This window comes from Crinia signifera, chromosome 3 (genome assembly GCF_055691185.1).
Source record: "Crinia signifera chromosome 3, ASM5569118v1, whole genome shotgun sequence".
Taxonomy (NCBI): Eukaryota; Metazoa; Chordata; class Amphibia; order Anura; family Myobatrachidae; genus Crinia; species Crinia signifera.
Window position 1 is genome coordinate 168,779,932 of NC_139219.1, and position 21,215 is coordinate 168,801,146.

Here is a 21,215-nt window from a genome sequence, read left to right on the forward strand (position 1 = left end):
AGGCATTGGTTAGACCACACCTTGAATATGGAGTACAGTTCTGGGCCCCACACTATAAAAAGGACATCATGGAATTGGAAAAAACCCAAAGAAGAGCAACAAAGCTTATTAGGGGAATGGAGAATTTAAGCTATGAGGAGAGATTAAGCAAGCTAGGACTATTTACACTAGAGAAGAGAGGTTTAAGGGGGGACATGCTCAACATGTACAAATATATCAGGGGCCAATATAAGGAACTCTCAAGCACTCTTTTTACTGCAAGAAAGGAAACTAGGACACGAGGGCACGAATTTAGATCAGAGGAAAGAAAATTTCGTTCCCTCAAAAGAAAAAATTTCTTTACGGTCAGAGCAGTCAAACTTTGGAACTCTCTTCCTGGAGAGGTGGTGTTGGCAGATACAATAAATACGTTCAAAATAAGGTTGGACAAGCATTTATTGGATAAAAATATCCAGGGGTACTAATAAGAACCATATTCTGTCTTTTACAAGGGATAAGCTATTAAAACGTAGGTTGAACTAGATGGACGCAAGTCTTTATTCAGCCTTATCTACTATGTAACTATGTAACTATGTGTACCTCCTTTATGTTGTAGTAGGCAGCACCCTCTTAATTAATTACGCTATTTGATTTCCACAAATCTGTGCACCTTAAGATATACTTCCCAACATTGCTGCCCCCTCTTCCTTGTACTCTGTTGTGGGTGGCAAAGGGGAGGGTGCAGAGGGCCTCCAGGGAAAGCAGGGGACTTGCCCACCTTCCCGGGCCCCGGCCCTGATAAAGCTGTCCATCACTATCACCTTTCAGATGTCAGTAGCCTTAAAATCAGCAATCCAAATCACTGTTTAGAGTATGCACTGTGACTAAGCTAAGAATTGCTGGTGATGTTCATGTTATTTTAATAACATAATCCCCTATCTGTTGTAGTTTACGTAAAAATAAAGGTTTTCATTACCTTTTTGTTACATTGCTACTACTCACACGTCCCTCCAAGATGGCACACAGCCCCTGACTCTGAGATTGCAGGGAGTGGGTGGAGCGGTATTACACATTCCCACCACAGGTTGTAGTGCAGCTGTGAGGTGATATTTACTTTTGCGTATTTCATACATTCACAGGTGTTTGAAACTACAGTATTGCATCTCTGAAATGTAGTGATCATGTGATTTATTTTAATAAGACCTCACCAGAAGCATTTGTGATTTATCTAAGGGACGTAACACGCCATTTATTTATAATTACTGCCCAAAGATAAATGTGCTTTCTGTTTGGTGCAAATGATAATAGTTGATTCCCATACATGTTGTGCTTTAACTCAAAATATATAGAAAAATAAAATGTTTAAAATTAGTATTTTCATTGACTAAAATGGAAACTAACCATATAAAACCTGTACAGATAAAAGGTACTGTAGCAGAGTCCCTCACTGAAATATTTTTTTCTCATGTTCGAAGAATTTAGGAGCCTATTTATGAACCGGTCTTTGCCAAAAAGCATTGTTAAGTAGCTCAGATAAGAGAAGCACCAGCCTGTGCACTCATACAAGTGTCCCAAGGCACACAGTTCGGGAACCACTTCGATAAACAATGCAGTTTAAATTGTTACTGTGAAATCTTTGACATTCTCTATAAATGAAAGCTATCTTGCTCCTGGCTCCTGTTTCATTTTATGTCCAGAAACTCCTTATCACTATCCCATCCTACCTTATAACTTATTTCTCCAATTATTTAAACTTTCTCTACAAGTGTCCAGACAAAGACTTGGGCAAAAGACTGTCAGGACAGAAGCAAGATCCAGATACAGGGATAGTTTATCAACAGCAAGATTGGGATCCAGTTCTCAAGGATAAAAAGAAAATACCTCAAGGAGAAGAAGAGGAAGGGGTGGAGGAGGAAGAGCTGGGAGAAGAGGTATATGCTGCACATCATCTGTAGTGAATGCTTTCTGATTAAATTGCCATATAAAATGATGTATTACTACAACACACGGTTCTGAATTGTTTGTAAAAAGCTATTGACTCGGTGCTTCCTCATCTTTGCGGCCACAGCTTATGCTACGGAACTTACGTAGCGTACCCACACTCACACCACCCTCTTGTGTCCACGCCACCATCTATTACCGTTAGTAAAGTTGTGGTGAGCGAAGCGAGACACCAAGCCCAACCCTTGGCGAGTGAAGTGAGCCCGCGAGGGGACAATAGTGCTATTCTCAAAGCGGCTAAAGTCACTGGCATAAGCTGTGGCCGCAAAGATGAGGAAGTACCATTGTCTTAGCGATCTAATGTTGGTTCTATATCGTTACTACTTCCCCCTATATTTAGTGTGGCAGAAAAAGTGTCAGGGAATATAAAAAGCATGGTGCAGTGCCCTGTATTCTGATCAATAATGAATAAGTTGGGATTTATTTGTTAAGGAAGAAGAACCTGAGAACTTAAAAGAGAAAATGGACCGGCTTGTGTACAGACCTGAAGACTTCCATGAAAATGTTGACGAGCGAATCCGATTATACAAAGACACACTTCTACGTCCCGTTGAGGTATATTACCCATTGCACAATTACATTTTTTGAGCTTTGTATAAGAAGCGGTCCTGGAGAATTTGGAATGTGACTAGAAGTGCTGAGTGCATTTAGACAGGGTGTGTAGGTTACTGTGTCCTCCTGAATGGCAAATCCCAGGGAGCAACTCTTTGTGACAGAATATGATATTTTTAATTAAATATACAGTATGTTAAGTAATAATATAGTATTATTTACTTTATGTAGACATTTTTAAAAGTTAGTTAGTTATTTTTAAATGATTTAAATGAATTGCTGAAATAAGTATGCAACTAAATCGCTGCACGAATACAATAATGTCACATTTACATAATGTGACATTATTGTATTCTAAGTGACTGCAATGATAATCCAGGTCCACTTCACCAACTTGTGTATTGATGTTGTGTCAGTGACTGCACATGAAGCCAGTGGTATAACTATAAATTTTACTATCCCCTGCTTGGGAAAAAAAATGATACTTTAAATCCTGCTGCTAAATTGCTGAAATTCTCTGCACTTGCACAGTCTACAGTCTATTGCATTTCACCCACAGTCAGTCTGCAGCCCAATAACTATATGTAGGGAATGAAATACAAACATATAGATATACTGCAAGCTGGAAAATATAGGAACCATCAAACATGTACTGTATCTAAAGGGTCGAAAAAAGTACTTAAAAAATCCTGAGAACAAAGTTGTTTTTTTTTTTCTGGTTTTATCCTATTAACTTTTATAGCCATCAAAAAAAATGTTGAAATGCTATTTAGATAAAGATCTACTACTGTACTTGCTGTTTTTATTTAGCAGCACTTTAAGTAGTCAGCTACTAAAGGTTACAACGTGCAGATTCTCCCAGAAAGAGCTGCAGATATTGCGGTTGTACCATCTTAGGGCCGGATATTAGCACTGCTCAGGTGGTGGTGTATCCCTGGCTGATGGTGTATCCCTGGTATCAGAGTTCAGAAGCATGTACATGCCAGTGACTAACTAACAGTTGGCACCAGAGGGGATGGCACAGAATGCCAGAAGCCAGTTCCGCACTCTGCACCAGTTACCAAGTGCCTTAGGGAAAAGCAAAGAACACTGACCCGGGGTGGGTGGAGCAGGCAACTGTGTAGGAGGTGAAGGAGGCAGCACATCATTACAGCGTTCCTCTGTTCTTATATATAGTTTAGAGTTCAGGTGAATAATCTCTTCTATCTCTCCGCTCTCCTCCCCCACCACTGGTCTGTTACTCCTGAACCAATTAAAAGTGTCCCTCCCAATATGGACATTTTGAGAGAGATAGGGATAAGATAAGTATCTGCAGGTCTCGGCAAGGCTGTAGAGGTTAACAATGATACTATTGGGTAGAAGAGCAGCCTTTTTCCCCTGCTCAGAAGCTAAGAAGAACATCAAGATAATAGGCAGAAAAATATAAAAATATCCACAAGGCCAATTATTTACATATACTACAATATTAGAAAAAATAATTAAATGAATTCAACCACAAAAGCAGCATAGATAACAGCATAAAATGGCAACCTCATTTGGACCAATGAATGACTTTGGCCTATAAATTAGTATAAATTTACAAAGTCCACATAAGCAAAAACAAGTAATTTAGTTCCTTCTTGCAGCAAAAAAATATCATTAAATATAGGGCCTAATTCTTGTTGGCTCGGTAAGCAGGGAAGCGCTGAAACGCCAGATTATAGGTTTATTCTGAAACGCTTATAGGTTTATTCTCCAATATTCCCCATTATATCATGGGCAGCACTCACTGCTGATTATTTTATCAGGCATTTATTCCAGATTCACTTTGTGTATTGGTGCAGAACTTTATTTACTTATCACTAATAGGAAGAGTTGCAAAACAATAATTATATTTGCACTAAAATCAAACAACAAATATATGGTAAAATGCTTTGTTTTATAAATAAAGACAAATAGGGGGATTGATACATTTGGCTTTTAAAATATATATACATATACGTGTGTGTGTGTGTGTGTGTGTGTGTGTGTGTGTGTGTGTGTGTGTGTTTGTATCTTTTTATATGGGGATTATGTTATTTTCATATCTTGCTGTTTGTATTGTAGGATCTGATGATCGATCACGACCCTCAATATCTAATTGAACTTGATGGAAATAAGAAAGAAGACAAACTGTTTGTTGTAAGTTTCTGCTATCAAACTATGAATCATAATACTATAATTATTATTACTACTAGTATTATTAGTAGTAATAGTATTACTAATACCCAGCATGTTTATACAATACTGGGGTATTGATAATGTTAGACAATTTACCAAAAAGTGAAACATAAGTTAAATGAGTAATGAAAACCATAGAAATTTCTACAACTATTTTCTTTTTGAAGCAAAGATTAGGGTTTGGGTTTCTCAAGTTTAGTATTATAAAATGTTGTCTATATATGTTCCAGTCTGTGATATACCGTCTTGACTCTTTGGGTCTTCGACATGGAGCTGTTGTAATGAAACTCTACAACTCTGAAGAAGTCGATACGCTGGAAGGGCTGGAGGATGTGAGTGATGCAAATGCTGTTCCAGCGTTACACTACACTACACAAACAAACCTAAACCACAATGATTGTGCCTGTGTGCCTTCCCAACTAATATTATTGCATTGTTGCACGTCCGCAAGAGTGGAGAAGTGATCAGGTTGCCCATAGTAACAAAGCAGCTTTTAGCTAGCTTTATAAAGTATATTCTTTGAAATAATAGATTTCCCTATTATTTAGAAAGTGTAATACATATCCCACAGAGTTGTTATAATATTCATAAGGCAATTATTGCTTTGTTCTTTTATATGGATTATTTACTTAATATCTACCTTAATATCTACCCATAAGATGTGCCTTGCAATGAGTCTGATAAAAGGGGATGTTTTCAATGTGATGATCAATGCCCTGATGTAGTTAAATAGATCAAACTAGCCACTAAAGTAGGTAATCAACCATCTGCAGTCATTTGCAGCATGCTACGCCACAGGCAGTAATAGGAATTGCAATAACCATACTGTAGTAACTACAATTCCACAAACATACAGAAAGTTCAAAAAGCATGTATTCAATATGTTACTAAATGTCTTTTTTAAATAAACACATATAGGGACATTTTGGAACACTGGAGAATATATATGTTACTAAATTGATCCCCCCAAAAAAGAGGCGTCTATTTAAAAATGACAATTGCTGCATACAAGTGTATACTAATACATCTAGTCTCAATACGCCATGCAGCACAAGATGCCTGCCACAAGAGAGCAGACAGATCCCATACAGCCCTGCTAACATAGAGCATCTTTGTTTGCCTGAAATGTGTCCAAATTGCAACACAATATGACCATGATGTACTAGGAGACTATGCTGATTAGATCTGATATATGACACTTGTCTGTATATGGGACAGAACAAAACTTGCATTGGAATAAAAAGCTCCAGCTGCTACATTGTAACACTTTGTATAAGATTCTGAGACTCAGGGGCAGATTTATTAAGCTTGGAGAAGAGATAAACTGGAGATAAAGCGGAGAAAAGGTAAAAGGAGATAAAGCACCAGCCAATCAACTCCCAACTGTCTTTTTCAAACACAGCTGATTGGCTGGTGCTTTATCTCCTTTTACCTTTTCTCCGCTTTATCTCCAGTTTATCTCTTCTCCAAGCTTAAAAAATCTGCCCCTCAGTCACATACAGATATACAAGTGCCACATATAAATGACTAATGTGGGGTACACACCAGGACGACCACCGTCGTTCACGACCGATAGACGACCATGGAACGATTTCCCTTGGACTTCCCGGGAGCTCCCAGGCAGTCCCCAGCAAACGATTAGCAAAAATTGTGTTTTTTTGCGGAACGATCTAGATCCGATCCCGATGCGCCCGCGATGGTCGTTAAGACGGTCGGATCGCTGGTTTTTGTTTTTTTTGCAAGAACACATGCGACCGTCGTCAGATGGGCCTTTGAAATTTGAATGAAGGGGCTGGACTAGCAGAGGGGGAGGACTAGCAGAGGGGGATAGGAATAGCAGCAGCCATTTTAAACCAGTGTATTTCTGCTTTGTTACTAGTGAGGCTTGGTTTATACCTGCTGAACGCTGGACATAGCTATTTACACATTACTTTGTTTTGCCTGCCATTACAAAGTGTCTTTTAACCCTGCACTATGGAGAATGCAGTGATGGGTAGTCACCAGCAACAGTACCTGCTCTATTATGCAGTTTTGAAGCTCAGGCGTCAGAGAGCCCAGCGCAGGAGAGAAAGATCATGCTGGACAAAGCAGTGGCTACTTCAGCGTCAGACTCGTTCGCACATGCCACTGCTCAGGGACATCAGGGAGAATAACCCAGACGATTTCCGTAACTTCTTGAGGATGGATGATGCCACATTCCAGGAATTGCTGCGTCTGGTGACTCCCCACATCGAGAAGCAGGATACCAAGTATCGCATGGCTATCCCTGCTGAGGAACGGCTGGTGGTCACCCTGAGGTTTCTGGCGACAGGACGGTCTCTTGCTGACCTAAAGTTTGGATCCCTCATCTCCCCGCAAGCTTTGGGCCTCATCATCCCGGAGACCTGCAAAGCCATTGTGAAGGTGCTGCAGTACCAGTATTGCAAGGTAAGGATGAAATATACACTGTACACTTTATTGTGCAAACAAAATATTTTTATTTATAATTTAGGCCTAGGACAGAAACAGGTTTTTTAGGCCTTTCATGGTTAAAACATGTAAAATAGTAAATAGATTGTGTCAACAAAAATATATTATAATACCATATATAAAAGATATTGTACAAAAACACACACTATATATAAAGATTTAAGTATGTATGACCCAGTTTAAACTTTCCCAATAAGTACGGGCTACTGTGTGGCAGAGGATGTCTGCTGCAGATATGTAAAGGCTGCGGCCCACATGGCGCATGGCGCAGATGCAATGGTCCCGGCCCCATTGATGTGCGCAATACGCCATGTGAGCAGTGGCCATCACATACCTGCAGCTGAGACCATGTCTGCCGCACAGTACCCCATACTATTGGTAAAGACAAAAGGGCAATAAATGGAGTTTGCTATCCAGATTGAGGAGAATCCTGTTCTCCCTCTGGTAATGCAGGTACAGGTAGCAGCATATAAAAAAACAAAAAACACACTCTGGTAACTTCTGGAACAGGCACTTACAACAGTAGGGATAAGGTACTGTGTGGCAGAGGATGTCTGCTGCAGATATGTAAAGGCTGCGGCCCACATGGCGCATGGCGCAGATGCAATGGCCCCCGCCCCATTGATGTGCGCCATACACCATGTGAGCAGTGGCCATCACATACCTGCAGCTGAGACCATGTCTTCGGCACAGTACCCCATACTATTGGCAAAGAAAAAAGGGCAATAAATGGAGTTTGCTATCCAGATTGAGGAGAATCCTGTTCTCCCTCTGGTAATGCAGGTACAGGTAGCAGCATATAAAAAAACAAAAAACACACTCTGGTAACTTCTGGAACAGGCACTTACAACAGTAGGGATAAGGTACTGTGTGGCAGAGGATGTCTGCTGCAGATATGTAAAGGCTGCGGCCCACATGGCGCATGGCGCAGATGCAATGGCCCCCGCCCCATTGATGTGCGCCATACACCATGTGAGCAGTGGCCATCACATACCTGCAGCTGAGACCATGTCTTCGGCACAGTACCCCATACTATTGGCAAAGAAAAAAGGGCAATAAATGGAGTTTGCTATCCAGATTGAGGAGAATCCTGTTCTCCCTCTGGTAATGCAGGTACAGGTAGCAGCATATATGTAGAAAACCAAGACAAAAGACACTCTGGTAACTTCTGGAACATGCCCTTACAACAGTAGGGATAAGGTACTGTGTGGCAGAGGATGTCTGCTGCAGATATGTAAAGGCTGCGGCCCACATGGCGCATGGCGCAGATGCAATGGCCCCGGCCCCATTGATGTGCGCCATACGCCATGTGAGCAGTGGCCATCACATACCTGCAGCCGAGACCATGTCTGCCGCACAGTACCCCATACTATTGGCAAAGAAAAAAGGGCAATAAATGGAGTTTGCTATCCAGATTGAGGAGAATCCTGTTCTCCCTCTGGTAATGCAGGTACAGGTAGCAGCATATAAATAAACAAAAATACACACTGTGGCCCTTGTGTGGCAGAGGATGTCTGCTGCAGATATGTAAAGGCTGCGGCCCACATGGCGCATGGCGCAGATGCAATGGTCCCGGCCCCATTGATGTGCGCCATACGCCATGTGAGCAGTGGCCATCACATACCTGCAGCTGAGACCATGTCGATGGTAAATGATAAAGTAGCCTATTTTTTAAGACAGATCCTCAAAAACAGGACACTCTGGATCTTCTATCAGTAAAGAACTGTAGAATTGACGGTACTTGGGGGGTTGAGAAGGCTGTGTAGGTGTTGACTGGGTATGTGTTGGAATTGTGCTCGACTGGCCTGCTACGGTGGCAGGCGGAGTAGGCACTGGTGATTCTAATGACAGTGGTGTGTCTGGTGCACTACCAATGCCAACTATTTTAGTGCCACTGTTGAGATACCCTAAACTGCCATTATACACCAACTCCATGCATAACTTTTCAAAAGTAAGTTGCTGGTCAGGAGCCATGTTGCGAACACACTCTGCCACATAAGTGAAGTAGTTGTCATGTTTGTCCGGGTTTCTTTGCAGGACTTGATGTGCCCGCATCATAAATTCTTCATGTGCCGCTGCTTCTCCTTTTTTTCCTTTGCCACGCATTTTTTTGGCACGGGGGAGTGGTGGAGTGGGTTCCAGGGTGGGTGGCGGAGTGCGTGCCGGAGTAGGAACTTCGTTAGATGTGCATGCATTCTCAGATAGGACAGATAGGTCTGGGGTTGCAGGTGGGTAGTCACCAAGCTGTAAAAAAATTGAACATGTTTACTAATCAATTCTATTTACTTCTAATTTCAGTTCCCTACCAGCGTGAATGAATGGAAAGTCATCGCAGAGGAGTTTGAACAGCGATGGAACTTCCCAAATTGCGGTGGAGCCATTGATGGCAAACATGTCCGCATAGCCCAGCCTATCAATAGTGGTTCCTACTATTTTAATTACAAGGGCTATTTTAGCATTGTACTAATGGCTGTGGTGAATGCCAACTATGAGTTTATCTTCCTGGATGTAGGAAGGAATGGCCGTGCATCGGATGGTGGCACTTTCAAGGACACAAAGTTCTACGAAAGGCTCATAGCGAACACCCTTCACTTGCCGTCTGTCCAGGAAACTAAACAGGGGCTTAACTTTGTTTTTGTGGCTGACGAGGCTTTTGGCCTGCACGAGCATGTCATGAAGCCATATGCGCAAAGGGGCCTGAACCATGACAAAAGGATCTTTAACTACAGGCTATCCAGGGCACGGCGTGTTGTGGAAAATGCTTTTGGCATCCTGGCAAGCCGGTTTCGCATTTTTCACACTGCCATTAACCTGAGGGTGGACAAAATTGACTGGGTTGTCACGGCGTGCTGTGTCCTGCACAATTTGCTCCGCAGAAAAGCCACACAGCAAAGGGCTACAGGCACAGCACTCCAAGAAGACCAAGAACTGCCAGAGGAGGTAGTGCAGATATCCTCCTTGCAAACCCCAACACAACGCTACACAGGGAGTGCACGAGCCAAACAGGTGAGGGAAGAGTACATGGCCTACTTTAATGGGGAGGGCGCTGTGGATTGGCAGGAGGAATCAATTAGATAGCCAAAAAAATAGACTCACCGATGCAGACTGCGAATTCTCCTCCTCCTCCTGCGCCGCGACTTCTTGGTTTTCCTGTTCGACCATAAGGACTACTCCTGTCCTCATCGACTCCTGGCTGAGGGTGAATGTCAACCGGTCATAGTACCAGAGCGATGTTTGATACATCTCGTCGACTCCAGCACCAGACTTCTTTGCAGCCTCCATCTTCTTGTGTTCCTTTAAGAACACCGTGCGCATATTCTGGATGCGTTTCCTCACCCATTCAACATTGGCCTCTGGATGAAATGGAAGACTGTAGCGTGCCAACTCCTCCAAGGCTTGGTTTCTTTTAATTTTGTTTGAATACTCCTTGGATTTGGTTCTCCACAGGCATTCGTGTGTACGATATTTTTCAATAAACCCTTCCAAAAACTCTTGTTCCTTTGCGTTGGACATTGGGACTGTAAAAAGATAAAACCATTTTAGTTGTTATAGTTATACCCATGTTTTGTTTCATATTTAAATTTTTATAGTTATAGTTACCAGTTTACCTAGTTCTTATGTTTTAAGTATTTAAAATGTTAATAAACTTTTATGAAAACCACTATACATTTTATTGTGCAGATTGCTATTCACACACACAGGTGAATGGGGCCTAGCAGAGAGGAGTGCTTGGAATACTGCAATGGTGGACAATGGTTTATGTATATATATCTATATATACACAAACACACACACACAGGTGAATGGGGCCTAGCAGAGAGGAGTGCTTGGAATACTGCAATGGTGGACAATGGTTTATGTATATATATCTATATATACACAAACACACACACACAGGTGAATGGGGCCTAGCAGAGAGGAGTGCTTGGAATACTGCAATGGTGGACAATGGTTTATGTATATATATCTATATATACACAAACACACACACACACAGGTGAATGGGGCCTAGCAGAGAGGAGTGCTTGGAATACTGCAATGGTGGACAATGGTTTATGTATATATATCTATATATACACAAACACACACACACAGGTGAATGGGGCCTAGCAGAGAGGAGTGCTTGGAATACTGCAATGGTGGACATTGGTTATATGTATACACACAGACATGGGGCCCACCCAAAAAAAACAGTGACATGGTCGGGTGCACGGTTGCCAAACCAGTGCTTTATACACACTATATACATTGGTGGCAACAGTGGGCATGCATAGAAGAGCATTGGGAGTGCAAACATACCAGGTTGTTGTTCTGGGAGATGAGACAAGAAGGAGAGTCCAACTGCTGCGCCAGCGCTGTTTGCTATGTGGAAAAACATGGCGCCGGGGGAGTGTTTAGGAAATGCCACTCAAATAGGCTGGATCAAACGACGGACGCACCGACGGACGGACGACGGAGGCGGCAAAAAACACTCACGATCTGCATACGATTGACGGTCGGTCGGCCTGGGATTGACGGATCCTACCTGCAGCACGTAGGACCAAAGATGCGACCAAACGAGCGGCGTGAACGCGCATTTGATCGGAATCGGATCAAATAAATGTCAAAAACACACGATAGTACATACAATCTGCATACAACCGGTCGGAATTGGATCTAAATTGACAGAATCGTGCCCTAGTCGTCCTGGTGTGTACCCAGCATTAGCCTTGTGCATTTTAGTTGCATTGAATTGTGATAAAGATACAAAAAAGACACTTGGCAGTAGAAGATTCTCACGTGATGTGCGGAGCCAAGAGGAGCCATTTGACATGACTGCAATAAAGATGTATGAGGACTCATCTGTTTTATTGCACAGCCGCTGAGTAAACTGCGTCCATCTCTGAATCAGGACCATTATTAGTAATTAGTAATTGATTTAGTAATTTGCTTGCTGTTCACTAAAATGTATTGTGCCTTATCTCTATCATCTCTAAGAGGTGAGAGAGGACTGATTGATTGGGGTAAGAATGAGAATGGTACCAAAAGGCTCAGGACCAGAGCAACATGTGTTATCACAATCTGCCCTTACAGAATTATTATTATTATTATTATTATTATTATTATTATTATTATTATTGTTGTAATGTTTTGCAGAAAAGGATTACAGTAGTAGATTCATCAAGCCGCCTGTACCAGCATAACCTGTCCCACAATACAAATGTCTGACAAGTGAATGACAATAGATATTTTTTTTGTTTGATAGGATGAAATTTTGAGGACGCTTTCTTCATCTCGTATGATTGCTCCCCGATATAGGTGGCGCAGAAGCTGCTGGGGCAATTTATGTCCTGTGGCTCTGAAAGAAGGATATATTAAGAAAGGATTGGCAGAGTTTGCTGTTAGGTAAAGTTTTCTTGGAAATCGCCTGCTATAATTGTTTATGGGGTATTCTTTTACTTATTTATGGATTTTTAGTTTTCTAGATAAGATGTATTTATTATCATCTGAAGAATCATTGATAACATTTATGCAGAATCCTCGTCCGTATCTTCTTCCTCCTATGCCATTACCTCCCTGCAAGGTGGCTGTCCTTGGACCGAAGTCTTCTGGGAAAACAGCTGTCTGCAACTTAATAGCCAATAAATACTCTGGAAAGGTGGGTGAATATAGTATTTAGGTCATTGTGAAATATCATATTGCTTAGCTTAGATTTTAATATAGTAATTAAATGTTTTACTTCTTCCAAATCAATCCACAGGGTGGCTATATGTATATCGACCCATGCTTACACATTTGCATAGCCTGGGTGCCTTAGCCAGGGGGTAAACACACAGAGTTCTGGTTCCTCACTAGAAGAAAACTTTACCGGACAACTTTAAAGAGAATCACCAGGCAGGATAGACACTCCAAGACTAAAGGCCCATACACACTTAACGATTTTCACATGAAAATCGTTCAAAACAGCCGTTTTGAGCGATTTTCAGCTGAAAATCGCCTAGTGTGTATGCCCCACAGATTGCTTACTAGCGATGATGCGCGCTCCCGCATCATCGCTAGCGAGGATCCACGTCGGCTGGTTTTACCAGCATGCCAGCGATGATGGATGGTTTTTTATCCATCATCGCTGAGTGTGTACGCAGCACGGGCTGAAAGATTATCCACTTTCAGCCCGTGTACCGCCCCGCCGCTCCGCCGCCTCCCCCTGCTCTCCCCCCTTCCCCTCCCCCTGCTCGCAGCACAGAGACGGAGCAGGGGGAAAAAGACGCTTACCCGCCCGCAGCAGCTCCTGGTCCCCGCTGTCATCTGACACTCTGACTGAGTGTCGGAAGTGGAACGCGGCAAAGTGCTTCCAGCCGCCCCCGCTCCAGTGTCCCCATGCTGACGCAGCTCCACTGCCACCAATGAAAGGCTTCCATATATATATATATATATATATATATATATATATATATATATATATATATATATATATATATATATATATAACCACTGCCACCAATGAAAGGCTTCCCTATTTATTTATTTATATATATAAATATGTATATATATGTATGTATGTATATATATATATATATATATATATATAACCACTGCCACCAATGAAAGGCTTCCCTATTTATTTATATAATTTATATATATATATATATATATATATATATATATATATATATATAACCACTGCCACCAATGCAAGGCTTCCCTAATAAATAAATAAATAAAAAAATTATATATATAATAAATGTACAGCGGCACTGGGGTCTTCAAACAACTCAGACAACGTTAACATGTGTGGCAACGTCTTGTCTGAGTTATTTGAAGACCCCAGTGTCGCTGTACATTTATCTCCTATTTATCTGCCCGGACACCACTGAGGGCACGGGGCCCATTATGCTAAAGAGCTGAGTGCCAGCTATATATACCACGGCCCACCAATGTATATTATGCAGTAACAGCCGGGGTGGCGTTTACCTGATCGCTGGGCTCCGAATATACCCAGCCCAGCAATCAGTTCTGAATCAGGCCCCAAAAACAGAAATGCACTGAAATTAAAGGGCCCCTGCTCCCACCCTTGGAATTCAAACCCCGCCCATTATGTAAATATCCTTTTTTAATGAAAGATTTTCATCAAAGTCTTTCGCCACCTGAAAATCTCTCGCTCTTTGGTGAAAATAGCTCAGTGTGTACGAACTACTTTGGTGAACGATATATCTTTCAGAGATTTTGGCAAAGTCTTTTGAAATGAAAATCTTTAAGTGTGTATGGGCCTTTAAAGTGATACATTACCAGATTTCTGCACTTGTGCTGTTCTCCCTTCTGCATAAAACATCCTTGACCTGGTTGTGATGGGATCTATACTGCCACTGCTTTCTTTGGTTGTCCTGCTAATGTACCCGGCTCCACTGAATGAGATATTTAATTTTAAAAAAAGATTCTACTGCAGTCAGAATAATACCAGCTTTGTACTCAGTGGATGCTTTATTAGATACATCTTTCCAGTTCGTGTTAATATGCCAAACACAACAGTAAGTTGGTACACTAGCTCCAGTTCCAACATAGCTGTGTGTATAGCTTTGTCCAATTTAAAAAGAACTAGGAGGGTTAGCTGCACTCCACTGTATCTTGGGGCCGATCAATGCATGTATTGCCCATGTACCATTTTTAGACTGTGAAGGAAAAATGCTTGCTTCTCCCTTCATGTCCTTTTGTGTGAACTGAAATTATTTTGCAGGTAACAGTAATGTGACATTTATATACTGTATATATAACCATTTGCTTTAATCCGTACATGTATCTTTTAGGTCTTTGATATGTCTCAGCTTATGTCATCATATGTTGAAGAAGCAAAACAAAATGCTATAGCAAAGGCCTGTGACGAGTCCACTCTAAAAGCTATAGAAAGCGTCAAACTAAAGCTGCAGCAAGAAAATGTGCTGAAATCACAAGGTGTGTTAAAGGGAATGAGCAATGAATCCTACACTTTTATAAGGGGAGGTTACCAATCTTAAGCTTCAAAAAGTGATAAGTTGGACAGTGACAAAAAAATGAGCCAATCAGCCCCCATCTGTCATTTTTAACCCAGTCTGTATCGTGACAGCTCGGAGCTGATTGGTTGTTTATCAATCTCAACTTTTTGCAGCTCGATACATCTGGCCCTGAATGTGAAACTGTATAATCACCTTATTTGTGGACAGTTGAAGTTTAGGTCATTTATGACATGAGGCTATAATTATCAAAAATAAAATTAGGCCCAGTGCCGGCGTTACCCGCTCAGCAGAGGATGCAAAGCAGGTATGCACCGGGCAGGAGAGGCGCTGTCTCTGCTCTGCATCCCCTGCTGTCTCTGTGGCTGCCGGCTGCTGCTGCGCCTGTCACACTGCAGGGCACGCAGCAGCGCCGGAGTCACAGAGCACCCTCAAGGCTCCTAAACAACAGGTTTGTCTGCAGCACGGGCTAAAAGGGGCGTGGCTACATGGGCCAAGGGGGCGGGGCTACACAGACTGAGGGGGCGGGGCTACAAGGGAGCAAGGCTGAAGACACAGGAGAGGCTGAGCTTCCATTGCCAGGAGACTGAAGTGTGAGTGTACTATGTCGGCAACTGATGTGGGCATGTGTATAGGTAGTGCTACTAATGCCAGCAACTGGTGTGAGCATGTGTGTAGACAGCGCCACTAATGTTGGCAACTGGTATGGGCACGTGTATAGTCAGCGCTACTAATGTCAGCAACTGGTGTGGGCACATGTAAAGTCAGCGCTACTAATGTCGGCAACTGGTGTGGGCATTATGTATAGTCAGCGCTACTAATGTCGGCAACTGGTGTGGGCACGTGTATGGTCAGCGCGACTAATGTCGGCAACTGGTGTGGGCACGTGTATAGTCAGCGCTACTAATGTCGGCAACTGGTGTGGGCACGTGTATAGTCAGCGCTACTAATGTCGGCAACTGGTGTGGGCACGTGTATAGTCAGCGCTACCAATGTCGGCAACTGGTGTGGGCACGTGTATAGTCAGCGCTACTAATGTCGGCAACTGGTGTGGGCATGTTTTTAGTCAGCGCTACTAATGTTGGCAACTGGTGTGGGCACGTGTATAGTCAGCGCTACTAATGTCGGCAACTGGTGTGGGCACGTTTATAGTCAGCGCTACTAATGTCGGCAACTGGTGTGGGCACATGAATAGTCAGCGCTACTAATGTCGGCAACTTGTGTGGGCGTTATGTATAGTCAGCGCTACTAATGTCGGCAACTGGTGTGCGCATGTGTATAGTCAGCGCTACTAATGTCGGCAACTGGTGTGGGCGTTCTGTATAGTCAGCAGTACTAATGTCGGCAACTGGTGTGTGCACGTGTATAGTCAGCGCTACTAATGTCGGCAACTGGTGTGGGCACATGAATAGTCAGCGCTACTAATGTCGGCAACTGGTGTGGGCACATGAATAGTCAGCGCTACTAATGTCGGCAACTGGTGTGGGCGTTATGTATAGTCAGCGGTACTAATGTCGGCAACTGGTGTGCGCACATGTATAGTCAGCGCTACTAATGTCGGCAACTGGTGTGGACACGTTTATAGTCAGCGCTACTAATGTCGGCAACTGGTGTGGGCACATGAATAGTCAGCGCTACTAATGTCGGCAACTTGTGTGGGCGTTATGTATAGTCAGCGCTACTAATGTCGGCAACTGGTGTGCGCATGTGTATAGTCAGCGCTACTAATGTCGGCAACTGGTGTGGGCGTTCTGTATAGTCAGCAGTACTAATGTCGGCAACTGGTGTGGACACGTGTATAGTCAGTGATACTAATGTCGGCAACTGGTGTGGGCACATGAATAGTCAGCGCTACTAATGTCGGCAACTGGTGTGGGTGTTATGTATAGTCAGCGGTACTAATGTCTGCAAGTGGTGTGCGCACGTGTATAGTCAGCGCTACTAATGTCGGCAACTGGTGTGGGCACATGTATAGTCAGTGATACTAATGTCGGCAACTGGTGTGGGCACGTGTATAGTCAGTGCTACTAATGTCGGCAACTGGTGTGGGCATGTGTATAGGCAGTGCTACTGCTGTTGGCAACTGGTGTGGGCATATGGTTACACAGTGCTACTAATGTCGGCAACTGGTGTGGTCATATGGTTACACAGTGCTACTAATGTTGGCAACTGGTGTGAGCACTACATATAAGCAGAGCAACTACTTTTGGCAACTTGTGTGGGCGTTATGAATAAGCAGCCCTTCAAATGTGGGCATATCCAGGAGTACTCGGAGCATTATGTGTAGCATAATGTGTGTCAATGTCATATAGGCATTATGGTGAATGGCATATTTTGTAAGGGGAATTACTGTGTGTGGCATAATTTGTAATGGGCATTATGGTGTGCTGCATAATGTGTAAGGGGCATCATGATGTGTGCCTTAATGTATAATTTGCATTACTGTGTGTGATAAAATGTGTAATGGGCATTGAGGTGTGAAGCATAATGTGTTATGGGGATTACGGTGTAATTGGTATTTTTATGTGACCATGCCCCTTCCCCATGAAGCCACTCTCCTACATTTTTTGCACACTCCCAGGGCCGGCGCTACCCACTCAGCAGCTCCTGCAAAGCAGGGAGGCGCCATGCTGAAAAGGCGCTGTCTCCCTTCCTGCTCTGCTAAAGCTGCCTCAGCCCTCACTGTCACTGCCTCCTGCACGCCACCCGCAGCCCCTGTCTGACAGCGGACGGCAGTATGGAGAGGCTGAGCAGCTCCCTGCACCGTGCACACACTGTCCTCCTCCTGCGACCTACCCCCTCTTCCTCACGGACACTTGCGCTGAGGCATGTAGCGCTGTCTGTGAATGCCTGAATGACATGTCATGTCCGGATCCACCCCCTACCCATTGCTCCCTGCGCCTGTCAGCTGTCAATCAAATGACGAACAGGCAGCAGCGCCGCCTCCCCTTCTTTCCCTCTTCTCATTGTGCTGTGCCAGTGCCACTGCCAGTCCTCAACACTCCGCCCCCTCTATCTCCTACCCTCTTCTTCCATCTCCTCTTCTCTCCCCTCCTTTCCCCCTCAGTCATGAGTGCTGCACATACTTTTTGTACTGCTTTCGGATCACATCGCACACACATTGCATGCATGCCGTGCGATGCGACCTAGCCCATAACATATGTAATTCTTGCAGTGTGTATAGGCACCTTTATTGCCTGCAACATTTTGCGGACACAGCACTAAGATGGTGTATGCATACATGTACATGCACCAGAGATCCTCCATAGGATCGCATGTTGCATACACTCCCACAATCGTGCTGCAGCTTGTTGCAATGGCAATGTGAAAGGGCGCAAAATGTATGGTTTGCAGGAGGGCGCCGGACACCCTAGCACCGGCCCTGCACACTCCTATGGTGCGAACTATCCCTGTTTTTTAACTCATGGCACCAAAATGGCTAGTTACAGCTGTGTAAGGTGAATAACATTGTGCTACTGTGTGGTGTAATTTGGAGTGGGAGTACTATTGTGTGCCCATTCTCCTTCCTTGTGAGATCACACGTTTTTCGTTTGGTGTGCGCTGTCTCTTTGTAAAGCTTGTGTGGGCGCAAATTTATAGTTTGCAGGAGGGCACAGAACCCCCTAGCACCGGCCCTGATTAGGCCACCCCCTGAAAATGAATACTCTTTTGTAATCTATATTGTGGAAATAAGCCATTTTATTGTAGTATGTACGTAGTATGTAGTATGTATTAGTGTACTATCTAAGTCCGATATTTAGCTGTGAATGAGCAATGCTAAAATATCGTGATCAAAATGACAATAACCCATTCCACACGTTAGGATCCCAAGATCCTTTCCCGACATGGTTGTCACATTGAAGTTAATGAGCAAATGCTATCTGAAGATGGCTTTATCCAATGCATGTAAGATCCAGAAAACTACGCTCTGTAGGAGGTGTTTCCAATATCACCTGCATTCTCTTGTTATATGCCAGAAAAACCTAAATCTATCCTTAATGATAAGGAAATAGTGTTTTTTATATATTTTAAAATCGAATTTGCTTGAATAGGACCTATAGCGACTTAGACAGTAGACAGTTGTAATCTTGTGATCAGAGTATGAAAGCTTTATTGTTGTATTTATAAGGTTGCCATATATGCTGTGGTGCCCATCATTTGACCATGGGCTACATGCAAAAACAGCTAGCATTTACCCTGCACAGATACAATATAACCCACCCAAATATAAATCTCACTACACATGTTATATCAGTGCCACCTGCAGAGCAACATTGTTTTGCCCAATTGTTTGCTTTTTTGCTTTGCTTGCAACTAACTCTGAATCAGGCCTGAAGCTCACTACAGAGGGCATTAGGGACGGCGGAGTACTGGCATATTTTTTATTGGGGGTGCTGCAGTCATTATGTAAAACCCGCCTCTGATTAGGACTGCAATGAGCCCTTCACTTTTAATAAATAGCCCTAAGAGAGGAGGGACTGATTGTATGTTCTATGTGCAGGTCCCAACTCTGTCACTGACACATGCACTGGGTAGTCTCTGACACGATGCAAAAACTACAGGTAAAGGGCATGGACACCATTTTCCCAGTGTTCCAAATCAGCCCCACATGCAATCTCCTCGCAGTTCTGCGGTGCTACTGGGCAAACATGGACTTTCTACTGTACTCTTGGTAACAGGGGAATTGCTGGGTTGTGGCGGTATGGTTAGGTTGTGCTCTTCCAAACCTGAGAAGGATAAAATACAAAAAAGTATATGTTTAGTATTATGTCATAAACATATATGATGAGAAATAATCAGAAGGAAAATTGGATGTTTATAACCAGTGTTTGTGCTCTCTTAGAGTTATGCTATAAGAATTTTGGTCTGAGAACAGAGGACTCCCTTTCTAGGGACACTCCAATAAAATGAAACCTTTAGTAATCAACTAAGATTAAAAAAAACAACACACACACATAAAAACTGTATATGTGATTTATACCAGAGAACTCTTTTTCTTGGACCACAAGACTTCATGGGCAGGCAAGACCACCTCCTATATGGGATAGGGCCTTCAGGGATGGATAGCAGGAGAATAATGACTATTGTCATTCTTTGGCGGAAGCTCAGAAAGAAGACAAAGACTCGGATGATATTTCCTCTACTCAAGCAAACACAATAGGAATAGTATGTTTATTTTAGCACTAAAGGAACTGCTCCGATTTTCTACGCATGAAACAGCATGCTTATGACTAGGGACATTATTTACTGCTACAATTATTTCAGTCAAACATATCTCAAATGTTGACATATTTAGTTTTGTTTGTAGTGACATTTCCACTTCTCTATAACCACACATAATTAGCAATATCTTTTTATACAACACATATAAACTTATATTTCAAATTATGGATTGAGAACAAAAATGTAAGCTAGGTATACATACTATACAATAATTGTAAAAATGTCCCAGTAATGGGGTGCTCAGGCAGGTAGGAACAATCATTTTAGAGTTTCACTGAAAAATCATGGCCACAAACACGTACCTCCAATTATGTGAACCAAGACTCAATCTACTAATATAGTGCAGTGTGTACGCATTTTCATATGTTCCGTGATTGTGTCATCCTCCTTGTGGGCGGATATATGCAAACTCAGGTAAAGATGTATTTACAGAGGAGAATCTGGAAGCTATATTGACATGACCACCTTGCCTGCAGTAGTGGGGGATTGACACTGCCATTGCTTTCTGGTGATCCTACATTTTTGTCTATGATTCTCTACTGACTGCCACCTCTTCTCCACTCTGATCACATCTTCTCTCCCGCATGCAAGATTTCTCCCATGCTGCTCCACTTCTCTTTACATAAAATCCTTAAAACCATTGGCACCAAGAGGGGAGGAGCGGGTACCTGGACCTGTTTGAGGGATTTTGAAAGTCGGAATTCCACAGTCGCCATTTTGACAAGGATGATGACTGTCTGTACATCAATACCATCCCATGATTAACAACTCCTAAGTGTCTTATATAGTATATATACTGACTACGTTTTATTTTGTTCTATAAATAAA

At 42.8% G+C, this 21,215-nt stretch overlaps 2 protein-coding genes across 4 annotated transcripts in view; one reads left to right on the forward strand and one right to left on the reverse strand.

Moving 5' to 3' along the window:
• Positions 1-21,215, forward strand: part of AK9 (adenylate kinase 9) — a 119,793-nt gene that overhangs the window by 11,018 nt on the left and 87,560 nt on the right. For all 3 annotated transcript variants that reach the window (XM_083176912.1, XM_083176910.1, XM_083176911.1), the window contains exons 7-13: positions 1,746-1,910; positions 2,413-2,535; positions 4,618-4,692; positions 4,962-5,063; positions 12,446-12,585; positions 12,658-12,838; positions 14,982-15,126. In XM_083176912.1, coding sequence (XP_083033038.1) covers positions 1,746-1,910; positions 2,413-2,535; positions 4,618-4,692; positions 4,962-5,063; positions 12,446-12,585; positions 12,658-12,838; positions 14,982-15,126 — 931 coding nt within the window. The remainder of the gene's footprint in view (positions 1-1,745; positions 1,911-2,412; positions 2,536-4,617; positions 4,693-4,961; positions 5,064-12,445; positions 12,586-12,657; positions 12,839-14,981; positions 15,127-21,215) is intronic.
• LOC146062612 (uncharacterized) lies at positions 8,608-10,905 on the reverse strand. Its single transcript, XM_083174702.1, has 2 exons — positions 10,297-10,905; positions 8,608-9,444 (listed from the first exon to the last, which is right to left on the reverse strand). Exons 1-2 carry the CDS (start codon positions 10,711-10,713, stop codon positions 8,872-8,874), a joined length of 990 nt encoding a protein of 329 aa, XP_083030828.1. The 5' UTR covers positions 10,714-10,905; the 3' UTR covers positions 8,608-8,871.